Source organism: Hylobates moloch, unplaced genomic scaffold (genome assembly GCF_009828535.3).
Source record: "Hylobates moloch isolate HMO894 unplaced genomic scaffold, HMol_V3 SCAFFOLD_15, whole genome shotgun sequence".
In the NCBI taxonomy this organism is placed as follows: Eukaryota; Metazoa; Chordata; class Mammalia; order Primates; family Hylobatidae; genus Hylobates; species Hylobates moloch.
The window spans coordinates 40,720,254-40,745,552 of NW_026652290.1; the positions used below are offsets into that span (position 1 = coordinate 40,720,254).

Below are 25,299 nucleotides of genomic sequence, written 5' to 3' on the forward strand. Positions count from 1 at the left end.
CTGGGAGGCGGAGCTTGCAGTGAGCAGAGACTGCGCCACTGCACTCCAGCCTGGGCGACAGAGAGAGACTCCGTCTCAAAAAAAAAAAAAAAAAAAGAAATCCAGTCCTGAAACTGTAACACTGCTGATGTCTGTCGTACAATGATCAATTCTTCAGAAGTTCTTTAAGATGTCAAATACAATTTTTGTTTAATTCAGAGATAAGTAACACCTGCTGTACTGATTTTCTTTTACAGCAAACCCTAATTTTGTCATTAAATATTTTAACTCTGTGAAAAAGAAAAAGAAAGAAATCCAACCCTGTACCAGTCAATGGCATTGCTGGTTCCTAGGCCTTTTGACCTTGGTGTCTGGTTGGTGTTTTCATGGTAGTAAGTGTCCACAGAAAAGTAGGGCTGGAGATATCAGACATGGCAAGATGTTTGCCATAGAGGCAAGAAATACAAAAGATTAAGATATAATTTGTGTCACTTTCCCTCTATTTATAGACATATTCAGTAAATGGCTTAGATTATATATAGTAAAGATACAATTTATCTTACTCTTATGTTTTTTTTTTTTAAAAAAAAAATGCCGATTCCAGCATATCCTCACTGGAGCCCTCTTACCCAAGTCTACTTCCATTGTCTCATTAGCTGGGCTCACAATCACAGGCCTTGTGGGTTTGTTTTCCTCTGAAAGAAAAACATCCATAAGGTTTGTCAATCTCTTACAGATCAGAATCTCAAGTGACGACAACACTTAGCAAAATGTACTAAATGACTTCTGGCCAGATACTCCATCAAGTGTTCAAAGCACATATGCCAGGAGACATGAGGCAGAAAGTGAAGGAAGAAAGCTGAGGCAGAGGCCACAGCACACTGTGAACCCCGGGGCAGAGCTAGACCTTCTGAATCCATAGAGTGGGGTGCTACTAAAAAACACACACATCACCAAGACCCTGGGTCCCCAGACAAGTGCCTCTCTTAAGTGAAAGCATGTCAGGAAAGGCGAGAGTAGTGGGAAGTCACTTCCTTGAATTGGGTGTTATTGGCCAGAAGGGCTAGTCAGTACTAGACCTGCTTGCATTTAATGACTGTGTTAATGACCCAATAGTGAGAACTACAGGGTTATGGAATAATGCTGTAATTTATTAAAATAGGCAAAAAAGTATCAAGGAGCCCCAGAAATTAATCTGACTTATTTATGAAAAGATTGGCTTCAGGGGTTGATCTGTGGCCATGAAGAAACTATGAGAAACTATAAAATTGAGAACTCGGTATTCCCCCAGTCAAAAAAAAAGTGAATACCATGAAGTGTTCCCTAATGTATACCTATAACAGTTCCTGAAACATAGTAAATGCTCAATAAATATTTTTGAATCGTTGAGTGAACAAAAAGCGCTAAGCATCCTTGGTGTGGGCCTTGGGAAGAAAACAAATTACCTCACTCCGAGTAGAGTATATTGTTTCTACAAATGGGATCAGAAAAGGAAACAGAGAATATCAAAAACACACTTAACCTGGCCGGGCACGGTGACTCACACCTGTAATCCCAGCACTTGGGGAGGCCAAGGCGGGCAGATCACAAAGTCAGGAGATCGAGACCATCTTGGCTAACATGGTGAAACCCCGTCTCTACTAAAAATACAAAAATTAGCCGGGCGTGGTGGCGGGCACCTGTAGTCCCACCTACTTGGGAGGCTGAGGCAGGAGAATGGCGTGAACCCGGGAGACAGAGCTTGCAGGGAGCCGAGATCGCGCCACTGCATTCCAGCCTGGGCGACAGAGCGAGACTCCATCTCAAAAAAAAGAAAAAGGAAAAAAAATACACTTAACCTAGCTTAAATCTTCCCCAGTGCCCAGTTCTCTCTCAAGTTCTACTTGCTGGTTTGGTTGCTATGTTTCAGGAAAGACAAACCAGAGCTACCCAATGACAGGCTGCTAAAAACTCAAGAACATGGTTTGATACAAAGACCACTGAAAATTAGGATTCACTGACGCTTGTGGGACCGTGGCAAGGAATTAACTTTTATTTAATAAAAATATTTTTAGGAAAATAAAGTATTATATAACTGGAAAAATGAAGCTATTTATAGGGTGATCATATTCTGAGTTTGCTTGGGATAGTCCCAATTTATACCTGTTGTCCCAGCGGTAACTACTAATAGTCACCCCTATAACCTGCAAAAAAGTTCTGATTGGAATAACTCTTATTTTATTACATAAAGCTTACAAAATCTCAATATTTACAAAAAGCTTGAGCATTCTGACTATCCCCTGGCAATTTGTGCATTTTGTTTCATTTTGCTGTGATATAGTTTTCAATGTGAAACATGGTTAATGCAGAGTTGAAAGACACAAGAAAATTAACAAGAACAATCATCCTACATCTATTAATTAAATAGCCGTTTTGCACCAAGCATTTCTTTGCACCAGGTACACAAGTTTCATGTACCCCATATCTCTAATCTTCCCAATAACCTTGGGAGATTGCATCATCTTGTTACAGAAGAGGAAACAGGATTAGAGAGGTTAACACCTAACACAGAATGAACAGGAGGTAGATTCTGGAAATGTGACTAATTCCAAAGCTCATTAGTGTCCACACCGATGCTTGCTGCTAGACACTGAGACTCACTGAGATTCCCCAGGTGCAGGCTCTCAGAACATTCCCATATACCAGCCAGAGGGAGCCCCAGAGCTTTCAGTAAGAACCATTTTTAGCCATGCCAAGGAACAACCCTCTTAGATCAGTCGGAAAACACAGCTTATAATGTCTCTATTTAATTAGAACTACATCTGAAGCAGGAATGGAAAAACATTACACAGTATTTAGTAACAAAAAAAAAACAAAACTAAAGCCATGTGACTTTTGTGGTATCATTGAGGTCGTCTTGGATTTGGTTTCTTCATGGATAATGAAAGTAATATTAGAATCATAGTCTCTGGGCCTTCCCAGATCTAAACTTTTTAAGGCTGGATCTATGACTCACCTAGAGTAATAAATTCTATTACCCGGGTAATAGGATATTGCTTGCCCAAGTATGTGTAGGATGCATGACAAGTATAGTTCCCTCTATGCTTTTCAGCCACATTCATCACGATGAGCCTATCCTTGACTCCACTAAAGTGTATATTGTCAAGAAGTAGAGGTTTGCAATCCTAGATAAAGGGAGAGAGAAGCATTGAAAACCAATAACCAATAACTTTCCCCAACCTACCAGTCAAAGGAACTCCATTTTTTTCACCTTAGCAAATGTTATATTTTTAGAAAGTGACTGAAGAGTTCCTTACATCTAGTAAGTTTTAATATTGGTTTTTTGGAAACATTAAGTTTTCAAGTCTATGAGACTTGTACTATGAAGTGAAGGCCAATTTATTTTGCAAGAAAAACATGTTTGAAAAAAATGTTAACACTATATAGTTTCTTAACAATACTTCACTTCAATTATATTATTTATTTAGTACGTCTTAAGCTCTACGAGATGATTCCCCATTTACATTCCACCAGACTAGGCAGATTAAAGGTACCAAAACATGAGGTGTTCCATGGAAAGCTAGTCAACTCACTTTTAAGACAGTTATAGAAACTAGTAGGTTATTGGATGACCATATCTTCAATAAAACACACATAATATGTTTTGTAATAAATAGTTACATCTTCAGTACCTTAAGCTTATAATCAGCCTTCTCTTTAAACATCTATTTCTAGTACTTTTCTCAATTACATCTTATTAAACTAAATAAAAACAATAGCAAACAAATTTCTAGTTAAGCTTCAGATTAAGTGAATGCAGTCTTACAATTCTTTTTAGGTTCCCTATCAAGTTTCACCATTAAAGAAAAAACAATATGCAAAATAAAAAGGTACTTTGCAGATACATTCTATTGTCCGGGGAACTATTTTATTTTCTGGAAAAGTGAAATGTCATATTTAAAATAAAATTACCTTATACCACTGTAATTTAGGTAGCTCATTATTTTCATTTTTAAAAAACTCCATATAAGGGCACACAAGTCCTCCGTCTCCTGCAACGGGTAGTTTCTGCTTAAATATGGCTTGTGCATTATAACACAAATTAGGCTCATTCTCCACAAATTTTGCAGTTGTTTTAATTCTGAGGCAGTAAGATGAATTTCTAAAATAAAATAAAATAGATAAGTTAAGCATTATTAAAAGTATTTCTGTCCTTAACGACCGCAGGAAACTAGAACATGTTTGTAACATACTAATTCCTCTCTTACCTTACCACACAATAGTAATGTCCTGAATCCTCCACCTTAGCAGGAACAAACCAAAGTTTCTCTTTGTGCTGATGAATCCTGGAGGTTTGTTCTGTAGATACAGGTGTCTTGCTGTCATCTTTATACCAAGTTATAGTGCCTTTGTGTTCATTTGGGTTAAGAGGACAGGGACGAACATCAATTTCATTTGCAGATGACACTAAAATTATTTTTTCTTCACGTTCCTTGCATTTATCTTTGAAAGGAAGAAGGGTGGAAGCAATTTACATAAAAATCTGCCAGTGTGTCTTGATTTAATATCTACGAAGAAATACATTGATTATTAAATACATCAATTCACATTACATATAAAAGCTTTATAGCCTTGTGATGAGAGCATTATCTGGGGAGTCTGAGAAGCATATTCAAGTCCAGCTGCGTCACTTACTGCCTGTGTGCTGTATCCCTGGCAAGTTATTTAACATCCTTCACCCCCTTTTCACTCATCTAAAAAGTGGGGATAATGTAGGAGGAGAGACATGACTTTCAGTACAAGATGGAGTAATAGAAACTGGATTTACCTTCCCACATGAACAACTAAAAAATGGACAAAATATATGAAACAACAGTATTTAAGACATTGAACATCAGAAAACAAAGCAGAGAAATCCCAGAAAGATGGAGAAGAAAGGAGGTGTCCAAAATTACAGCCAGGCCATGACATTGCCGAGAAAAGGCACAGGCAAAGCCCAGTGAGTTGAGGAGATGGAGCTGAGAACCTGGGTAGAAAAGTTTGCAGAGCAGAGTACCCAAGTACTTAGAGCTGCATAATGACAGGGAGAGAGTCTCGGGATAACTGAGAGTCTCCCCCAAGTTTTCAGCTGAGTATCAGTCAGTGTAAGCATATAAGAAAATGACCCAAGGCTAGAGGGAGTAACACGTGGAGCACACCCAATGCTGGAAACAGTTGCTGTTCCCAACAGCCAGAGTGGATAGCCTCATTAAAAATAAGGCATCAGACAGAGTACCCAGAAGGGTTCTGACTCAGTCATTAGGGAAAATTAGGCCTAGAATAAACTTTTTCCTGATCCTAATAAAGCTTAAAAGCAAGACCCGAAAGGATTAAACCATTTCCAAGTAACAATCATGTGGTAGAACAAAGCTCAAGAACATTTTGGGGAATACGAAAATATCCAGCACCCAACATGGTCAAATCCACAATGTCTGACATCCAAAAAAACATTAGGCATGCAAAGAAGCAGTAACATACAACCAACGATAAGGAGGAAAAAAATCGATCAGTCAAAACTGACCCAGAAATGACACAGACAATAGGCTTAATAAATTTAAAAATTAAAATAGTCTATTACTATTGTATTCCATTTATTCAAGATGCTACAGGAAAGATCAAACATGATTAGTGAAGACATGAGAGAGATTTTAAAAAACTTTTAGAGATGAAAACAATAATGTTAAGTTACAAAAAACAATGGATGGGATTAACGGCAGATTTGATACTGCAGGAAAAAAAAAGATGAGTGAACCTGAAGACACAGCATTAGAAATTATCCAAAATTAAGCACAGAGAGGAAAATAACAGAATAAAATGAGCAGAGAATTATTTTACTTAGGACAACTTCAATACATGTAATATGAATCACTGAAGAAGAAAAATGTGGAAAACAGAAAATATATTTGAAGTTTTTCAAGATGTGACAAAAATGAGGTACACATAGGTCCCCAAATCACAATGAACCCCAAGCAAAAGAAACATAAAGCAAACTACAAACACATAATAATTAAATTGTTTAAAACCAGTGACAAAGATAAAATCTTCTATGTAGCCAGGGAGAAATGACACAATTCTTGCAGAGGACAAAGACAAAAAATGATGCAGCCTTCTTTCCAAAAACAATACAAGCCAGAAGACAGTAAAACAATATCGTTAAAGTACCGAAAGAAAAAGTCCACCTAGAATTCCATATCCCGTGAAAATATATTTAAAATTTAGGAAAAAATACTGACTTTTTCAGATTTGCCAAAGCTGTAAAATGTCATCACCAGTAGACCTGCATTACAAGAAATATTTAAGTCCTTCAAAAAGGACGATATTCTAAGATGAAAATGAATCTACACAAAAGAACGAATAGCAACAAAAATGGGTAATTATAAGATCATCTTTCTTATTATTTAAATCTCTTTAAAGAAAACTGTTTAAATAAAAAATAATAAAATGCTATCAAGTTTATAACAAATAAAGAAGTAACATATTTGGAAATAATAGGGCAAAGTTCAAGAAAGGAGAAATGGGTATAACATACTCCTAAATAACTCATGAGTCAAAGAAATCAAAAAGAATATAAAGTATTTGTATCTGAATGATAAGGAAAACACAACACATCAAAACTTGTGGCATTCAATGAAAGCAGTACTTGGAAATTGCTAGCCTTAAATGCCTATAATTTTTTAAAAATTTCAAATTGATTATTTGAGCTTCTACCTTAAGAAACTGGAAAAAGAACAAAGTAATTCCAAAGTAAGCAGCAAGCAGAGATTCTATGCCTGGGTCTTCATTTACGAAGGTGACTGAGTGACAAAACAGAGACTAATGCAATTGAAAGATTTGTATTACTTAGTGGTTCAGACAGAAGGGGTGTGCCATACCATGCAAAACCACAGGGAGAATCACCAGATTGGGTTAGGAGGCAGAAGCAGAAACAAAAGGAAAGCCTAGGCCAGCGTCTTTACTGGGGTTCCCATGGGAAAGGCAAGGCAGGGCAGCATAAACAGCTTCAGATTGGCCCATTTGAACCATTTTTGCAGGCTTTGGGCATAGAGGCTGTCCCTAGTTCTCTGGTACCTGGCCCTGTGTTGATTGAGGCTAGGGTAACATTGGTTTGGGTGTGTGAGAGTTGGATAAGGAGGTGAGTGGGGTACAGTCTTGGGTCAGGCAGTCTCACAAGAAGGGCAAGCTGTAAGCTGTCCACAACACACCTAGGAACTGCTTAGCTCCTGGTGGAGCAGTCTCTCCCTAGATATGAAACACCTTCTAGAATGTCGAAATATGGTAAGATACAGAAAATAAAAAACATAATTAATATAGCAGAAGAAGTAAGAAGAAAATAGTAATATAGATCAGAGAGGAAATCAATGAAATAGAAAACAGAAGAACAGTGAAGAAAAATCAAAGATACCAAAAGCCAATTCTTTCATAAAATCAATAAAATTGATAAATCTTTAGCCAGACTAATCAGGGAAAAAAAAAGATGACATCTCTTTTTTAAATAATTTGTAAAGGGTAGTGAGGAAATATTATAAACAATGTTATGCCAATAAATTTAATAACGTAAATGAATTGAGCAAATTTTCTAGACTATTAAAGCTCCCTTGAGAAGAAGTAGATAGCCTGGATTGCCCTGTATCTATTAATACTATCTTCTATTCAAAGAAATTGAATTCGCAAGGTTTCCAATATGGTGGAGTGGGGGTCTCATAAATCATTCCTCCATAAAGGCAACAAGAAGACTGGCAAAAAATTTCAAAAATCAAAGGCTTGCAATAACCAGAAGAGCATTTATTAGAAAATGAGGAAACAAACAGAAACATGCCAAATCACAGATCAGCAGGGTTTGTAGCTTTATAACTTAAATGACTTCCATCCTACTCTTCCCAGCTCTAAAATAGCCGTGAATATCAGGAGCTTTGCAGACACAAAGGCTTTGAAAACCAGCAGGCTTGCAAGAACAGAGAGGGTTTGGAGCTCCTCAAAAAGTCCCATTTCCAGAGCATTGCCACTCTTTGACTTGACCGGCAGGTCCTCAAAGTCACATTCATAGGGTGGTGTTGTTATTGACCTCACTAAGAGCTCCACAGAAAAAGCACTATCCCCAAGGTGTTTGCTGGAAAAACTCAGTGTTAATTGTTTTTTTACAACAGCCTAAAGCTGCAATGCCAGAGCCATAACCTCCAGAGGGCTTTAAAAAGCTCTGACACATTCCTGGGCAACCCAAAAGGGTGCCCATGTATGTAGGGCTGTGTGCATGCCCAGGAAATTGCATAGAAGGCACCAGGCTGTCATTTCTGGATGACTCTGAGGTCATACACAAGCAGGAAGTGAAGGCTAAGGCCTTAAACAGCCTTAGTGTTAAAGGTATGCTCCAACACACATGAAGCCCCTCAGCAAAGCGGAGAAAACTTACTGGACCAAGGAATTTAAGTCAATCTCTGGCTCAGTCCTTAAAGTTCTTATCTTTCCTAACTACACTCCATGATCCCATTCAGTCTCATGATTCTCATACCAGCCACTTGCTGAGGTCTCCAATTTTATATATTCAACCCAGACCTTTCCCTCAGGCTGTAGACTGCCTATTCAAAGTCACCATTTAAACATCTAATGGACAGCTAAACTCAACACGTCCAGTCTGAAAACCTGATCTTCCCCATCCCATCAATGGCAATTTCACCTTGCATTTGCTCAGGCCAAAATTCCCTGAGATAATTCTTGATTCTTCTCTTTCCCTCACATCTCACATCTGACCCAACTCCAAATCCCTCTTGGTTCTGTTCCCAAAATATTTCAAAATTTGTCTACTTCTCACTTCCCCTTGCCACCCTTTGATAAGCTATCAACATTTCTTGCCTAGATAAAGCCATCATCATGGCTTGCCTCTTAACTGGCTTCTCTATTTCTCTCTTTGGCTCCCTCGGATCTATTCTCAAAACAGGAATCAAAACGTAAGCCAGATCACCCCTCTGGTTTTGAACAAAGAACCCTGCAGTCTTCCCATCTCAGCCAGACCACAAGCCAAGACCCTAAGAAAGGGTGCAACGTTCTATATAATCAACCCTCCGCCATCCCCCCATTACCCAAACAACCTGGTCCCTTACGACTTCCCTCATCTCTCACTATGCTCCAGCCACACTGATATTTTTATTCTGAAAGCATGCCAAATACTCTTGGCCTCTGGGCCAAGAATATTCCAGCACATGCTGCCTGGAATATTTCCACACCCCAATCTGATATCCAAATAGCTCTCTTTTCCCCTTCCTTAAGGCCAACTCAAAAGTCAACTTCTCAGGGAGGTTTTTTCTGGCCACATTCAAAAAATTAACCTCCTGCCCACTCTAATGCCGAAATCTTATACTCCTTTTTCCTGCTTTTTTCCTCCCTATACTTGCCATCATATGACACAATATATATCTACTTATCTGTTATCTTTCTCTTCTACAAGAATATAAACCCTATACAGGCAGGTATTTCTGTCTGCACTATTCCCTGCTGTATCCCCAGTAGCTAGCACCTAGCACAAAGAGAAGAGATTAGAGAAAATGAAGAAATGGAAAGAAAAAGAAAAGAAAAAGAAGTGTATCTTGATGACTTTCAGCTGTGGGTTCATAAAGACTATGCATAATATCTCCTCCAAATGAAAGTCAGAATTTCCCATATCAAACTTTCAACCAGCAGCCAAGTGGAAAGAGGCCTGGACCTAGATTGGAGACCTAGATTTTAGCCTTTGTTCCAAAACTAGCTACATGACCTTGGGCTCTTAACCTCACTGGGCCTCGGTTTCCCACTCTATATGGGAGAAAATGAGAGGAAAATGCTGACAGGAACTTCCAGCAGTACAGGTCTATGACCAGGAGGCTCTGTGCCCAGGGATTCAACAGAGACGATTATGAGAAATGACTCTGTTAGGGAAGGTACTTCATGTATTCTAAGTAACAGATTTTCTTAGCAGATAAGAACACAGAGAAATACTTAACTTACCAGCCTCCAGAGAAGAAATCAGTAGAGCTATGAAACAAATAAGTCTGAGTAACACTTTCATATTCTCCTGGAGAAATGGAGGAATGAAAGAAAGACAAAAGCAAAAATGTTACTTTTCCAGCAAATCTCTAAAACTAAATATACCGACACCGGCCCTGTCCCCACCCTCACCCCCAAGTCACACTGATGAATTTTCTACATCATGAAAGTTATCATATTTGACTTCTGGTTAGAAAATGGGGCGGGGAACAAAAAGGGATAAAGAGTTTTCACAAAATTGAGAACAAACTCAAAAACTTAAGATTTTAAACACTTCTACCTTCTGTCCCATTATACATTTCCAGTCTTGGATCCCATTTAAATTTCCCCAAATCTAGTCTACATCCAAAGTCAGCTATGCACTCACCCCTAAACCAGCTCACCTCCACTTGTGTGGGGATTTGTTCCCCAATTATGTCCCCTGCTGCCAAGACCCATTTGCAAAAATCAGCCCATACTTTTGGCCAGCTCAAAGGTCATGCCTTCATTTTATATTGCAAGATACTAAATTGCTTGTACAATAGGATATAGCTACACAGAAGTGCACCCCAAAAAACTAAAAGAAATGATAACAACATATTAAAATTGAGTTGAGTGGGTTTCCCCTTGTCAGGGCTTTCTATGCTTTCTAAAATATCTACAACGAACTTTGTATGAAAAAAAGAGGAAAGGAAAAAAGAGAAAAAGCTCTTATCCCCTCTGCTCAACCTTAGGAGCAATGTCTAGAGTAGACCATGTAATTCTGTGCTTTGAAAACATCTGCCTTTTAATTTTTAAGGGAGATTAAATTTGCCTATATTCTTATCTGTAGCTATAAGTAAGTAAATAAATATGAAAACACAAAATATTTTAACACAACACTCATTCAGATTCTAATGACATGCAGTCATTTAAATATTAGCTGGAAAATGTTCTATTTAAGATGTATTATGGCCGGGCGTGGTGGCTTACCCCTGTAATCCCAGTACTTTGGGAGCCCAAGGCAGGCAGATCACTTGAGGCCAGGACTTCAAGACAAGCCTGGCCAACATGATGAAATCCCACCTCTACCAAAAAGTACAAAAATTAGCTGGGTGTGGTGCATGCCTGTAATCCCAGCCACTCAGGAGGCTGAGGTAGGAGAATTGCTTGAACCCAGGAGGTGGGGGTTGCAGTGAGCCAAGATGGTGCCACTGTACTCCAGCCTGAGTGACAGAGTGAGACTCCAGCTCAAAAAAAAAAAAAAAGAAGAAGAAGATATATAGGTATTTTTTTAAGTTACAACATGCTTTTCAAACAAATACAGGAAAAAAAAATTTTCTAACCATGCGAGACGTACCCATTCATACTCTCTTCACTTTATCCCCAGTATCAGGATGAAGATCTCTAAGCCTGGCTCAAGCCTTGAAACCTACCTCAGACCAGTAAAACTGCATTCCTTCAATATCTTTTAACTCTGACCCTTTATTCACATTAGCTGGCTTCCCAAAATAGTCTAGAATACTAGTATTATTACCATATTTACCTTTAAACTATTTTCAGATGATTAAATAAGATAGAAGCCTTTGAAGCCCCGCAGCCTGGTCTATGAGCTCTTTCTGTGGCTGCGTGAAGTGTGTTTTAAGTCTTTATGACAGAGAGGAAGGAAAGAAGGGTCAAAATGTTTCCCAGTCACCAGTTCCAGGCCAACCAGCTATTTGCATTAGTTTATCAACAACAAAATAAGGGCATTGCAAAATCAGCTGAACACTGCCAGCTGTAGGTTCATTTAGTCACAAGATCTGGCTTGTCTAATCATTAGGCAGGGGAGAAGAAAAAGAAGATGTGTGACTGAACTTTATGGAGTGTATCATGAGATAATAATTCCAAATTAATTGTGGACAATGTTTAATCACAGGTCCAGGGCCGGTGGCCTGTACCACAAGGCAGGGATGTGACTCTCCCTGGGCCCCAGTGTGCTCATCTGCACAAGGGGCAATGAACCAGCTGATGTCAGACCTCATCCTCCTCTAATAGGCTATAAAAGGGCAGAGGGTCATGCCCCCTGGGTCCAAGTTTACTTCTGCCCCAGAGCTGCTCTGGGAACCAGTCAGGGGGGTGGGAGTGGCCCTGTCCTCTCAGTAGCAGGCTTTTGGGATCCATGTCAATCCCCAGGACCCTGGGGCAAGGAATTGGCACTGAGCTTGGGATGGGCGTTAAGGGTCACATGACCAAAGGGAGTGAGGACATCAGAAGGGAAGGAGGTGAGGGTTGCACCTAGATTAACCCACACACTCCCAACAAAAATCAACACAAACCCCATTATGTCCCTGAATAACACAGAAATTCCAAGGCAGGGCCAGGCCTGACTGGCCTCTATAGTGCTCGCAGTTGAATGGCTATCCAAGTCAGAAGTCCCTCAACATAGATGGCACGTTGAGTAAAAGCTCAGCCTCCATGCCTCAGTTCCCCCTTTTGACAAGCAATGCAGTGACAGCATGTCACTGATGGCGCTATGTGGGTGAAATGAATGGCCACATACAAAGGGCTGAGAACAGTGCCTGGCAAATGGTCACTCCCAAATGTTAGCTGTTGGAAACCGGCCCATGCTCTGATGACAAATAACAGTTTTGATAAAATGTTTTCAGTTAACCATTCATGTCTTTATTCGCTCACTGCTGCATTCAACAATCATACATCAAATATCTATTTGGCTCTGGGAACAAAAATAGGAACAAGGTTCTGGCTCCAGGAGCTCAGCAGTTGCAGGAACGTGGACACAGAGTTAGACTGTGACTTGGGGGTGTCTACTGGAAGAGCCATGCCCAGGGCAGGAGCGGAGACAGAGGCTAACTCAGCCTGGAGGAGACGGAGGGGAGGGTCTGACAACATCATGTTCTGGAGCATAAACCAGAGGTGGGTTCCGAGTGGGAGGCTGAGAAGCCACAAGTTCCCACAACATGCAGAGGTTTGCTGAGGAAGTGGGACTGTCATTTGCAGGTGGCAGAAAAGCGTGTACAGGTTTTAAGCCATGGGCTAGTGTGTGTTAGATCTCCATTTTTTGCAGACATTTTGGCACCTGTGTGGAACATAAACTGGAGACGGGAGCCAGGGAGAGCAGGCCACCACAGAGGTTCATGGGAGAGAGGATGAGGGCTGGGCCAGCTGCAGTGACAGACAGGCAGGCGGGGGCATATTTGAGAACACTTGGGGCCAGAGGGGAGAAGCAGGGACAGGCTGGGCCAGACTCACTGAGGTCGGGGCAGGTAGGGCAAGGGCCAGGTTGGGGGGCAGGTTCAGGTACCCACAGATAGCTCGGAAAAGATGCTCAGAGGGTGTCACCCACAGTGTCATAGACCCAGATCTCTTGGAACGAGGTGAGCAGTACTCACTCGAGCAGAAAGCAAGAATTTGAACATGCGGTGACAGTGGAGTAAAAATGGACAGCAAGGCCTGGAAGGGGTTGAAATTGAGGAGAGCTTGGCCACAGCACTGGAACCTACCATTTCCCAGGTCTCTACTGTAGCACAGCCAAGGTGACCTGGGAAAGCAAACAGGCATTGGCTCTTACTGGGGCTGAAGCCTCCTTCAAAATTTAATAAAACCATCAAGCTGCCCCAAAGAGTAATGTGTCAACAGAAATAAAATATCTTTGCATACAATGGAATGTAGTTCAGGGCCCCTGGATCTGAGAGTGGAGGAGTTCAGCTGTTTGTGAGAAAAGGCCGGCCGTGGGACCCTGGGGTGACTCAGCCCTGTTACCTTGGAGAAGGCCTTGTCTTTTACCAAGGGGTCCAGCTTCTCAGGAGGGAGTCACCATCTTCAGAGGGTGCGTCTACCTGGGGAAGGAAGAACACATGAGTGAAGTGTGAATGAAGAGGTCTAAAGGCACCAATTGCTGTGAGGATCTCAAGAGGCATGTATTAGTCTGTTTTCATGCTGCTATAAAGAAATACCTGAGACTGGGTAATTTATAAAGGAAAGAGGATTTAATTGACTCACAGCTCCGCATGGCTGGGGAAGCCTCAGGAAACTTACAATCATGGTGGAAGTGGAAGCAGGCACGTCTTACATGACAGCAGGAGAGAGAGCAAGGGGGGAAGTGCCAAACACTTTTAAACCATCAGATCTCATGAGAATTCACTCACTATCATGAGAACAGCATAGGGAAAACTGCCCCCATGATCTAATCACCTCCCACCAAGTTCCTCCCTGAACACATGGGGATTATAATTTAGATGAGACTTGGGTGGGGACACAGAGCCAAACCATATCAAGGTGTCAGAAAGGTCGTGACATTAAAATGATCATGAAAATGAGTCCAGTGTTTAACAAGTGTATGTTCCATAATCCTTGGGGACAGGATACTTTTAGGAAATCAAACCACAGGGAGGGAAGAATACAAAGAGCTTGACAACCACAAGGTATTTTGATTAAACACATGCATGTGGCACTTTGCTAGACACCGGGGTGCAGAAATGAATCAAACCACCTCTAGGGATGTCGTGACTCAGTGCATCATCTCAGTGAAAATAGAGCTTGAGTTTTGCCAGAGAGAAATGCACCAGAGACCAGAAAAAAATGAGCAGGCCCTGTTTAAGAAGCAGGTATCCTCACTCTTCCATTACCAAGCATGTTAACATACCTACACCCCATATCACATTAATTTAAGACAACCTCAAAAAGCTGGGTTGTGGTAGCCTTACTGCTATGTCCTACAGATCTTTCACCATTAATTCACCTGTTTTTGCAGTTTTCTTTTAGTATTTTGGAGTCTAATTTTTTTTCTTGTCTGAATTATTTCTTCGGGCCTTTGAAAAGCTTGTAAGACCTAAGGACAAGGCCTTTTAATGGCCATCAATAAAATAGCCTGACTAATTCAACACAATGTATTTTCCTTAGACTACACAAACTAAATCCCAAGCTATTATTCACTTTGAGGCAGTACACAGCATAACACAAGGTATCAGAGGTGCGTTGGCCCATCAATTGGAATCATATCATAGCAGAAACTCAAAGGGGAGACCCTCACATCCTCCCGCTCCCAGTCCTAGGACAGTGCCCTCCTGACTGACTCCTGTGAGTGTGCCCCAGATATGACAGCAGCTACTGGGAATTAGATAGTGAATGGCACCAAAATGTATGGAATGGGGGAGGGGGAGGGGGAGGAGGAGGGGAGGGATGGATTTATTTGGGAGGCCCAGGAAGCTTCTTGCAGAGAAGGTGACTCCCCACCACACTCTCCTTTTTTTTTTTTTTTTTTTTTTGAGACGGAGTCTCGCTCTGTTCCCCAGGCTGCAGTGGTGCGATCTTGGCTCACTGCAAGCTCCGCCTCCCAGGTTCACACCATTCTCCTGCCTCAGCCTCCTGAGTAGCTGGGACTACAGGTGCCCGCCACGAAGACCGGCTAATTTTTTGTATTTTTAGTAGAAATGGGGTTTCACCGTGTTAGCCAGAATGGTCTCGATCTCCTGACCTCGTGATCCACCCGCCTTGGCCTCCCAAAGTGCCGGGATTACAGGCGTGAGCCACTGCACCCGGCCCCCACACTCTTCTAATGGCCTCATTTTCCCTCCTTTTTTACCCCAGAAACTTCACTTAAGAATCTATATACTCACTGTCTCCACCACTCATCCATTGCTGAAGTGATCACCACGTGCCCTCTAAGCTCGCTGCTCCTCTGAAATGCACTGCCCAGGCCACTACCCTCTTAGGTTCTCCATGCCAAGACCCCTCTGTCTCCAGCCCACTGGACATCTCTGCAGCACCTGACCCATCCCACCGCCCCCTTCTGCCCGGCCCCTGGGATGAGGGTCATCGCCCCCTACTCTTCTGCCTTCACTGTCCAGTTGGCTCTGTGTCCAGCACTGGCTCCCCGCCTTGCCGTTTATAAGCACTGTGCCATTCCACCTCCATGCGCCTCTATGGCACTTCGTGGGTCTGGAAGTCAATTCTTCCAGTCCTAGCCTGGAAGCTTCTGGGATTTCTGACCATCTCAGAGCTGATTCTGATCAGAAGCTTCCCCCACCGCCCTTGCAGATATCCGCTCCTCCAAAGCCAGGCGTGACGAGTGACATAGGCTCTCCCTGGTGCAATGCACCGAGGTGCCTCGAACTGCTGGCTCTGGGCCCCCTGGCTCTGGTAACATTGGGTAGCTCCCCTAGTTGTTGGCCTTCCCTACTTGGGCCAGGGAAGAAAGCAGTGCAGAGCAGACCCTCCAGTCTCCCACACCCATGAGGAGGCCCATCCTACACATCTTACATGTCTGTCATAAGAGCTCAATAAATACTTGTGGAAGAAAGGAAGGAGGGAGAGAGGGAGGGAGGGAAGGAATCCACCTACCTAACCACCCACCATTTTTGCATAAGACACACGGGGATGAAAACCCAGCCTAGAATCAAAGAAGAGAAAGGATGGAATAAGGGTACTGGGCGTAGGTCAGAGAATAGGATTGCAAGGGGAACTGTCACTGGGGTCTGGAGATGGCCGGAATCATGTAAGAGAGGGTAGAATCCTATGTAAGGAGTTGGATAAAGAGTTCACACCCAGATGGCTGTGGAAAGAGTTGAGGGGTGGGGATGACCCCGAGGAGAGGGAACTACAGGAATAGGGAGAGAGACTAAGAAATGTTACTGCCAGAAGGCATACTGGGTAAAGAAACCTCTCTTATTCAGAACTAGTTAATCAAAGTCCACTGTAATTTTTTTCAATGACTTACAGTAAGATTCAAAACGTACCTTTAGAAAATACCAGTAACAATAAAAAGTCACAGATGTGTGTATGCCACTGTGTTATTTTTCAGATTGAATTTTCCACATAAAATAAAACAAGAAAGAGAAAAGTATTAACTTACTCAATACACTAATAAGCCATAGCATATGGTTCCCCCTGTTCAGCCTTCAAGCAAGGATGCCTATGTTATGTGTGAAACCCCTGGACTGGCTAACATCCTCTCCATAGCAGCTTCCAGGAAAGACAGCGGGCAGTGCTGAGATGCTGATGTCCAGACCCAGGGAGTCAGCCAGATCCTGGGGTGATCCAAGGCCTAGGCTGGTCATCCCCACTTCCGGAGGCCTTGTCCATTCACTGCAGCACACCAGGCTTTATGTGACAATCACATCCAAAAGCTTGCGATTGTGAAGATCTTTCCAAATACAGCCCCCATTACTGTTTGGTTATCATGACGTATTTGGAAACACTGGCGTATCACAACATGACTACAGCAGCACGTGCAACACACACAAAAAGTTACTTGTTGATTAAAGACAAAATGAAAATGCATATTTGAGGCATAAAGTAATTTCCTACTAGTCCCAGAATGAGAAACTGTAATGTGAAACAAATTGCAAAAGTAGAAATTAAGTACAAGAATTAATAATGAACTTATCGGCCCCCAACAGAAGCCCCCCTTCCAGGAAATACTGACTTCATCCAACGGCACCTTCCTGTCCCTCTACAAGGAATTTCATACCCAGTGCACGCACGGGAAAAGTGACAGCTGGGGAGAGAGGGGCTGTCACAGGAACCCAGGTTTCTTCCTCAAGGCCCAGGGCCCAGTGCAGGGGAAGGAGGCACTTTTCCTGCTGTGTAGCCACAGTGCATTTATTAAACAGCTTCTTTTTCTTGAGGAATTTCCCACAATGTTGAGGAATTCCATTCTTATTCCTGAGGAATTCCCCCACATTGTGAGCCCTGTCTTCTAGGATAGAAGCTAGGCACAGGCAAGGTGGCACAGAGCAGATGCACCCCAGATAGTATCAGAACCTCCTGGAGGTCCACTTCTGGGGACAGCAGCAGCAGAGGTGCCCAGAGCTGGGAGAAGCTCATCCTGGCACCTGGCATTCCATGTCTGTCCAAACATAGGCTGCCCTGTCCTCACCATGAGACCTGCACAGAGCAGTCTCACTGCATGTCTCCTGCTGTGTCTAGCTACATTAATCTCCATTCCTCTGTCTCTAGCCTCTCCCCAGCTCCCTTCCATATTGGGAGGGGCCCTGAGCATGCACACAGGTAGATGTCAAAGTCTACCTGTGTCTATCCCCCTCTGTACAGCCCTGGCCAGTCTATGAACCAGGCAGTTGAGTCCATGGGAATGATCACACAGGCCCTGGAATTAGGGCCCAGGGTGTTTGGGGAGGGAATTCAGGGGTCCCAGGTACATGAGGGACATGGTTAAGAACAGGGGTGCTGGTGGGTTAGGATTAGGCCAAGTGGGCACATCCTCTTGACCTTCCACACTTCTTGCCATGCTGAGGGATGTGTCTGGCCAAGCTGCAGAGCAGAGCCCTCCAAGGCACAGGGCCAAATCTCTACAGAGTCCCAAGAGGAGAGAACAGACAGCAGTAGACGACTCCTCCTTCTTCCAGGGACCTGACATACCCAAGCCCCAAATCTGAGATTTATAAGAAAATCCTCACTGCACTTTCTACATTTCCACCTGATAGCAACACACTCTTCTACCTTGCCATGGAGTGATGAGTAAATGCATTTACAGCATCATTTAATACAGCCCCTCATCCCAAATATTAACCAATATGTGCATATGTGTAGATCTGATGTAATGGAGAAATATTCAGAAAATTAGGCTCCAACTTATTTGCCATAACTGAGAAGTGACCATGAATGAGTCCTGAAAAAACAAGGTCTAAAGCAGGTTCTTTAGCTCATGAAATGTCACAGCCCATGTGTTCTACTGAAAATCAGTGGAAACATGTACGTGGAATGTGTTACAGTACTGGAACCAAGCCCATAATTATGATGTCCTCCTGTTACCCCTTTGTTTGTTTGTTTGTTATGAGACAGGGTCTTGCTCTCTTACCCAGGCTGGAGTGCAGTGGTGTGATTACAGCTCACTGCAGCCTTGACCTCTTGTGTTATTCCTTTGTTATAAGAATTCATACAGCTATTAAAAAGTCCCCATCATTGTTAAACACAAAAATGTCAGTTTGAAAAAGAAGGTAAAAGGGACTTACGAAGCCATAGAACCACACACTTATGGAAAAGACTTTAGACCTCCATACTTACATAAGCCCTGGCTTAGAATCCACAAATTCCCAGGGAGAAGCTACAGACAGCCAGAGAGCCTGAAGTCTATCTCCCTAGGTTACTAATTTCACCCAAAGATTTTCTCGGGGAAATTATTATTTTTCTATTAGAGCAAACGTGGATATATTATGAAGCAGAAAGAAAAATCTCCACAATCTAAGATAAAACATGAGGCTTCAAAGAAGCATCACTTAGAGTGGGCTGCTTTGGAGTGCTAGGTTGAGCCTTTGCTTTTTATTTCCCAGAAGGAATCCCTGGGAGGTAAAATCCGAGTGGCACTGTCCTAAGTAAATGTCCATAATAATCTCTATGCAATTCTGATGAGAAATGGAAGCATCAGAGCCCCACACACTCATACCTGTGGGGCAAATTAGAGGGAGTGACCTACCCCTAATGACCACAGAGCCCAGCCAGGAACTTCCCTACCCAAGCTAGAGCAGGAAAGTGTGGAACTAACTACAGAGCGTGCTGGGGACCACTGTAGTGTGTTCCAAACATGACATAATGGTTTCCATCCCGTGGAGATTAGTCACCCACGCTCTATCACATGCACACAACCCAAAAACCCAACTGTGTGTTCAATGTGGTCACCTCTGATTTTCCCCCAGAGAAACAGCTCTACCAAACTATGAGTAAACACTCCCACAGCAGGGAAACAGAAGCTCACTCACCATCTCAGAAAGCCCAGGAAACACCAAGCCTGGCAACGCTCCTATCAGTAGAGGAATCCTAAAGCCTCGCTCATAGTTATCAATGGCTTATTTAGCCATATAAATGGGAGAAGGAAAGTTTTATTTTTATCATTGAGGATGCACAAGGATATGAAGATAAGGTAAAAATTTCCCAAGAGGTTTCAGGTGTCGCTGTGAAATCTCAATTATTCAGCTAATACAGGGTGAAAAGCCACAAGATTGGTGGTTTCAAGTAAGGCATGTGGATTTTAAGGGCAAAAGGGGCAATGAGACAGAGAAACACAGGATCACTGTCACCAGATGCCACAGATGGGGACGGACCTACCCCAAGCCTCTTGACCACTAGGTTCTAGGTTGAAGTCTGACTTTTCCATCTCACCCCTACAAACCTCCTAGGGCTCCTGGACAACAGAACCAGAACCCAGAGACAGGGATGGGCCTTGTCTCCTGTCCCTTGTCCCCTTTCTAAATGCCCTGCCTTGGGCTTCCCAGCCTCCCCTATACCTCCAACATGCCTCCTCTCCAGCCACCAGGGGCTACGATGCCAAGGCCACTATTGCACTGGACTTGTCAAAAAGTTGACTGAGAACCAGAGACCTTTCTCCCTGGAGCACTGCCTCCCAGTCTGGCAAGAACAGCTATTTCTCAGATTGGGATCCACAGACAGTTTCAGAGGACTAAGCCTTCTCTACAATAATCGTTACATTGTTTTCACTTCTATAATTTTTTTATTGGGGTAAATATTTTTCACCATATTGTGCATGGTGAAACACACAAAACTTAAGTGGACAGTTCCATAAATTGCAACAACTGTGTGCACCAGGAATACTTCATCAGGATGTAGACCATTTCTGCCACCCCTCAAAGTTCCCTTGTGGCCCTTTGCCCCCATACACAAAGCACCAACCTTTCTGATTTCTAACTCAACCTCTACGATCCTATAGCAAGTAACGGAAGTGCATTTCTGATGGCTGGCTTAGACATGTCCAGTGCCCTGCTATCTCAGCACCCACGCCTGCAATGGCACTTTAATCACTCACTACCCAGCAATGCAGGGAAAGCAGTGGTTCTCAGTGGGGTGGGTATGGCCCTTGAGGGAGCATTTCGGAACCTGTGGGGAAGGGGACCCTGGGTGATCGGGATGCATTTAGCATTGGAGGCCATCGATGCTTGACATCTGGAACAACACAGGCAGTTCTGCTGAGTAAAGACTTGTCCTGCATGACCTCCAGGGGTCTCACAGACATTCATACTGATGGAAACATATTTACAGTGTTTGAAGCCTAGCCCCCCAACTCCCTTCCACATTCATACAAAATATATATATTGTTGGCACAAGTTTATACACACTGAATTTTTCAGGAATGCAATCAATCACTGTGAAAATTGAGAGAAGAATGGCCTTTCGCTACCATCGAGAACTTGACCAAGAGTTATTCATCCTTCAGTGGCATCTGGATGGCCACTGAGACTCACCTGTTCCCACCCCATGGCAGCTTTACTGCAGACTATAGAAAGCACCGGCTCCCCTCACTAGGTTGTAGTTCAGCTTAGCTCAAGCGTCTGCACTCTGAAATGCATAATGTTAATACAAATTGCTTTTATTTCTCAACATCTAAGTATTACATGGATTTTTTAAAGTTATGTTGTAGATAGGTTTTATTATATCATTTCAAAATTATAAAAGGGGTGTTTTAAAATATTTGCATTAATGGGGGGTGTTGGGTTTTAATGAGGTGAGACCTACTGATGGAAAGTGACACCATCTAACTTTTCATTTAACTCTTGGTCATTAGTCATTGGCTGTATTTTCAGGGATCTATTGAGTTCTCACGTTTGGGAAGCCAAATGTGCAGATAGCAGCATGGCTAGACTCTTCCTGTTCACAGCTCGCTGAACCATGATTACCGAACTGCACTTACAGGGAGGGTCATTTCAAGACACCACCGAAAACTCACTATTCTCACCACTTTTTCAGGGATCTTTAAAAGAAAGTTCCCACTCCTCTGTATGCCAAGAATGCTTTTTCTCCCGAGCACTTTGCTTTCATCTTGAAGACACTGCTGGCTGTGCCCTGCAGGGTTTCCTCTTTCCCACTGCCTACAGGAAAGGGTATTTATGCATTTATGTATTTATGTTGTCAACCTTGGCTACCTGGGGGGCTTTGAAAATACCGGTGCCCAGCACGCCTCCAGAGATGCTAATTTGTTTGCTCTGCATCCAGTCCTGGCATTTCCCTGAGTGCCTCTGACAGTGCTAAAGTGCAGGCAGAGCTAAGACCCAGGCTTCCCTCCACATTCACGGCCCCACTTGAGTAATTTTACCAGCATCTAGGTCGTCAGGGTTTACACTGCACACGTCAAGCCTCATTTCAGACTCCACTTCATCTCTGCTCTTGTTTTCCTTTTACCCTACTTTTAATTTATGGGACCCCTGTCTGCTCGTGGGCATGAGTCCTCTTGGGAAGTGATAGGTGTCTACATCATGCTGCCATGTGTGAGCTCCTGGATGTGCATGAAGAGGAGACAGCACAGAACCCAATATGCAGGTGACTGGGACCTCAAAGAGCTCCAGCCCCTTTCAGTACCTGGTGAGGTAACTCGGGGCCAGGGCTTCCCACATGCTCCCTGCACTAAGCATGGCCAGGAGGCTCCAGCAGCATTTCCTGGACCCACAGCAGACAACCAGAGGAGAAAAGGGCTGCTGACAGTGCAGATCCTTGTCTTGTGCCACCAGCCCACCTCACAACCTCAAGGAGAAGAAAATGCAAACCAAGCACCCACTCACAGCAACAGATGGGTAGCATCCTGGAGCTGTGCCATGGCAGGTGAGCCGCAGGTGCCCCTGAAAACTTCTTTTAAAATGGAAAATACCTAGTATATCCATTATGTAGCGTAAGAGTATGAGGATCTCTGTACTTCTCCACCCACTGTGCTGTGGTAATTTCACCGCAATTGTCCAGCTTTGCCTCTCTTATTACTGAAATGTCTTCTCCATAATGTCCCAGCTTGCAGGTGGACACTCAACTCACACTGATGCATCTTGGCCACAGGGTTTCCATCCACCCTGGTCCCTGTGCATGGCCAAGCCACAGAGTGTAGCTCCACCTCCTACAGCTCCACATCCTAGGAACTGAGGCAAGGGACACCATGAACTTGGAGAATAGCAGCCCTGCAGTTCTCTAGGGAACCACAGAGCTGCATCTGTGCCCATCATCTCCTCGTCCTCTCCACTGGAGCTGCTGAGTGGTGTCCTCTAGGTAGCCAGTGCATCCACACCTTGTACAAAGGGGAGAATTTCAAAGACCCCCCTTTTGAAGAGAGACTGCTGACATCCTATGTCTTACCAAGAAGACTCACGTCCATGAGGGGACAGAGGTTTTCACTTGTCCTATTCACTGCTGTCTCCCCACCACTCACCACAGTGCCTGGCACATAGTAGATAGTCAATAAATCTTTAATAAATTAGTGAATCTACTATTAAGCAGTGTTTCACCAATGGTGAGAGGTTGACTGAAAAGATGTCACAGGTTTCAGAACCATAAAAAAAACAACTTGATGTCACATTATGACATACAAGCAGGGCCTATTGGAAATAGGGGGGCTGCTCTGGGGTTGCCAAGGTCATGTGAGAATTCAGATCAAATATCCTTTCCTGAACAGCATGGAGGCCACATGAGGGTGGACGGGTGCAAGAGACGCTTCACACACAGCAGCTTGGCAGCTAGCCAGAGACTGAAAATAAATCAGAGTTCCACACCCCTGCCCCAGCAAACCCCATTCTCGAAGGCTCTGCCTTTCTGTCTAGCATAAAAGTTAACGTCGGATATGAATACAGAATATTAAACGAAATATCAAATGAGATATCACACAATAAATTAGAAGGGATTGAGAAAGAAAACAATGCCAACAGCCGCTTGGTAAACTGGATGGCAAAAAGGACAGTGAACGTCCCCATGCCACCTCTGGCTTTCCTCAGCTCATCAGTAGTCACGGAGTTCTGTTTCATACATTCAATTTCCAGAAGCCTGGCACCAAACCGCAGCGACTGAGACATCCATCACATTCCCATGACGAATGGACCCTTGCTCCATGACATCAGAAGCCCAAGTTCATGGTGTCCCTTGCCTCAGTTCCTAGAATGTAAAGCTAAATCACAGGAATGTGCCCATCTGAGAAGCTATCCTGCCCCAAAGATAACGCAGTGTAGAGACAGCCAAGCAGGAGCCAGCATCTGCGTGCCTTCCCAGAGGCCTTCCTTCCTCCCGGCAGCGCAGAGGAGAAAGCCCTGGCAGGCAGGGACGAGTGGGAGGGAAGACAGAGGGGGCTGGATGCAGAGGTCTTACCCTCCTTCAGGACATCACCCTCCAACAAGTTAGTCACCTAAACTTCTGCTTCCCCCGCTGTAAAACAGGGGTGATGACAGCACCCTCCTCACAAGACTGTAGGGAGGATAAAAGACCAGTCGCTGTAAAGGGCCTTATAAACTGTAAAGTGCTGGACATGCCTGTTGTAAATAATGAGTGTCTTCTCAGCGCCAACTTGCTTGTAGCTACATTCCCTAGCACCATCCTTTATCTGAAGGGGCAACAAGTTACCCTCCCCAGTGTGGTTAAGGCCTCAGCCCTTACCTTGTTAAGGAGACTGATGGTCCTGAGCCTAACCTCTAAGAGGGACGCTCCTGAACCTGTAGAAAGCAGCCGGATAGAAAACCTGAAAGCCATTGACACGGGAAGTCACACACCTACCTAGAACCCCCCTCCAGAACAATCGGCAAGTTCCTTCAAACGACCTGAACAACGTTAACTCCTGCTCCACACAGGAAACACACACACGCAGACCTCACCGCCATCCCCTTCTTACACAACACACTCTGACAACCATGTGCAACTTAGGGAGGACGCTCACGGCGTCCTGCAGAACGGGGGACTCAAAGGTGTCAAGGCTGCCGTCCGTCTCACCCCTACCTAATCCCCGTACCTGGACGGACGGCCGTGGAGGGTGATGGGATCCCAGCCGCGGGCGGAACCCGGCTCAGCTCGGAGGGGCGGGGCGAGAGCCCTAGGAGCTGAGCAAGGAGTGCTTCGAGGCGCGGGCGCGCGATTGTCACATTCCTGCCGCTCCCTGGGGCGCGCGGGGCAGGCCGGCGCCCCCACTGCCCGGCCCGGCCGCGCTCCGGCTCCTCCCGGCCGGCGCCGCGCGCTCCGAGTCGGCTCCGGGCGCCGGGCACAAGCTTCGCCCGCCCTCGCGGCCGGGAACTGCCGGGCGCGGTTCTGGCTCCAGCCCCGCCGCTGCGGGGGCGGGGAGCGGGCGGAGACTGCTCGGCTGGGCCAGTCTGCGGGCTGCGAGCGAGCTGGCCGGGTGTCCCCAACTCTCCACCCGGAGGAGCAGGCGCGGCTGGACAGACCCCTCCGGACGCCGCCCTGCCCCTGGCAGCCCGCAGGGGTCCCGCCGGTTCCAAAGTATTGGAGAGCTGCCGCGCGCTCCCGAGTCGCGGCCCGGCTCCTCCAGGGCTGCGGCGGCTCCGCTAGAGTTAGTTGAGACAACTCACCTAGCCACCACGACCTGGCTCTACTACCCCCATGGAACCTGGC

At 44.3% G+C, this 25,299-nt stretch overlaps 1 protein-coding gene across 4 annotated transcripts in view; it reads right to left on the reverse strand.

The window, feature by feature from the left end:
* The window catches only part of IL1R1 (interleukin 1 receptor type 1), a 74,135-nt gene that overhangs the window by 10,986 nt on the left and 37,850 nt on the right, over window positions 1-25,299 (reverse strand). For 2 of the 4 annotated variants that reach the window (XM_032177348.2, XM_032177349.2), the window contains exons 2-7: window positions 13,732-13,808; window positions 9,973-10,039; window positions 4,227-4,461; window positions 3,931-4,120; window positions 2,975-3,143; window positions 609-674 (exon numbers count right to left, since the gene is read on the reverse strand). In XM_032177348.2, coding sequence (XP_032033239.1) covers window positions 609-674; window positions 2,975-3,143; window positions 3,931-4,120; window positions 4,227-4,461; window positions 9,973-10,033 — 721 coding nt within the window. In that variant the 5' untranslated portion in view covers window positions 10,034-10,039; window positions 13,732-13,808. Of the gene's footprint in view, window positions 1-608; window positions 675-2,974; window positions 3,144-3,930; window positions 4,121-4,226; window positions 4,462-9,972; window positions 10,040-13,731; window positions 13,809-24,685; window positions 24,770-25,299 lie in introns of those variants that run through there. The other 2 variants (XM_032177347.2, XM_058428928.1) reach the window with 2 other exon arrangements.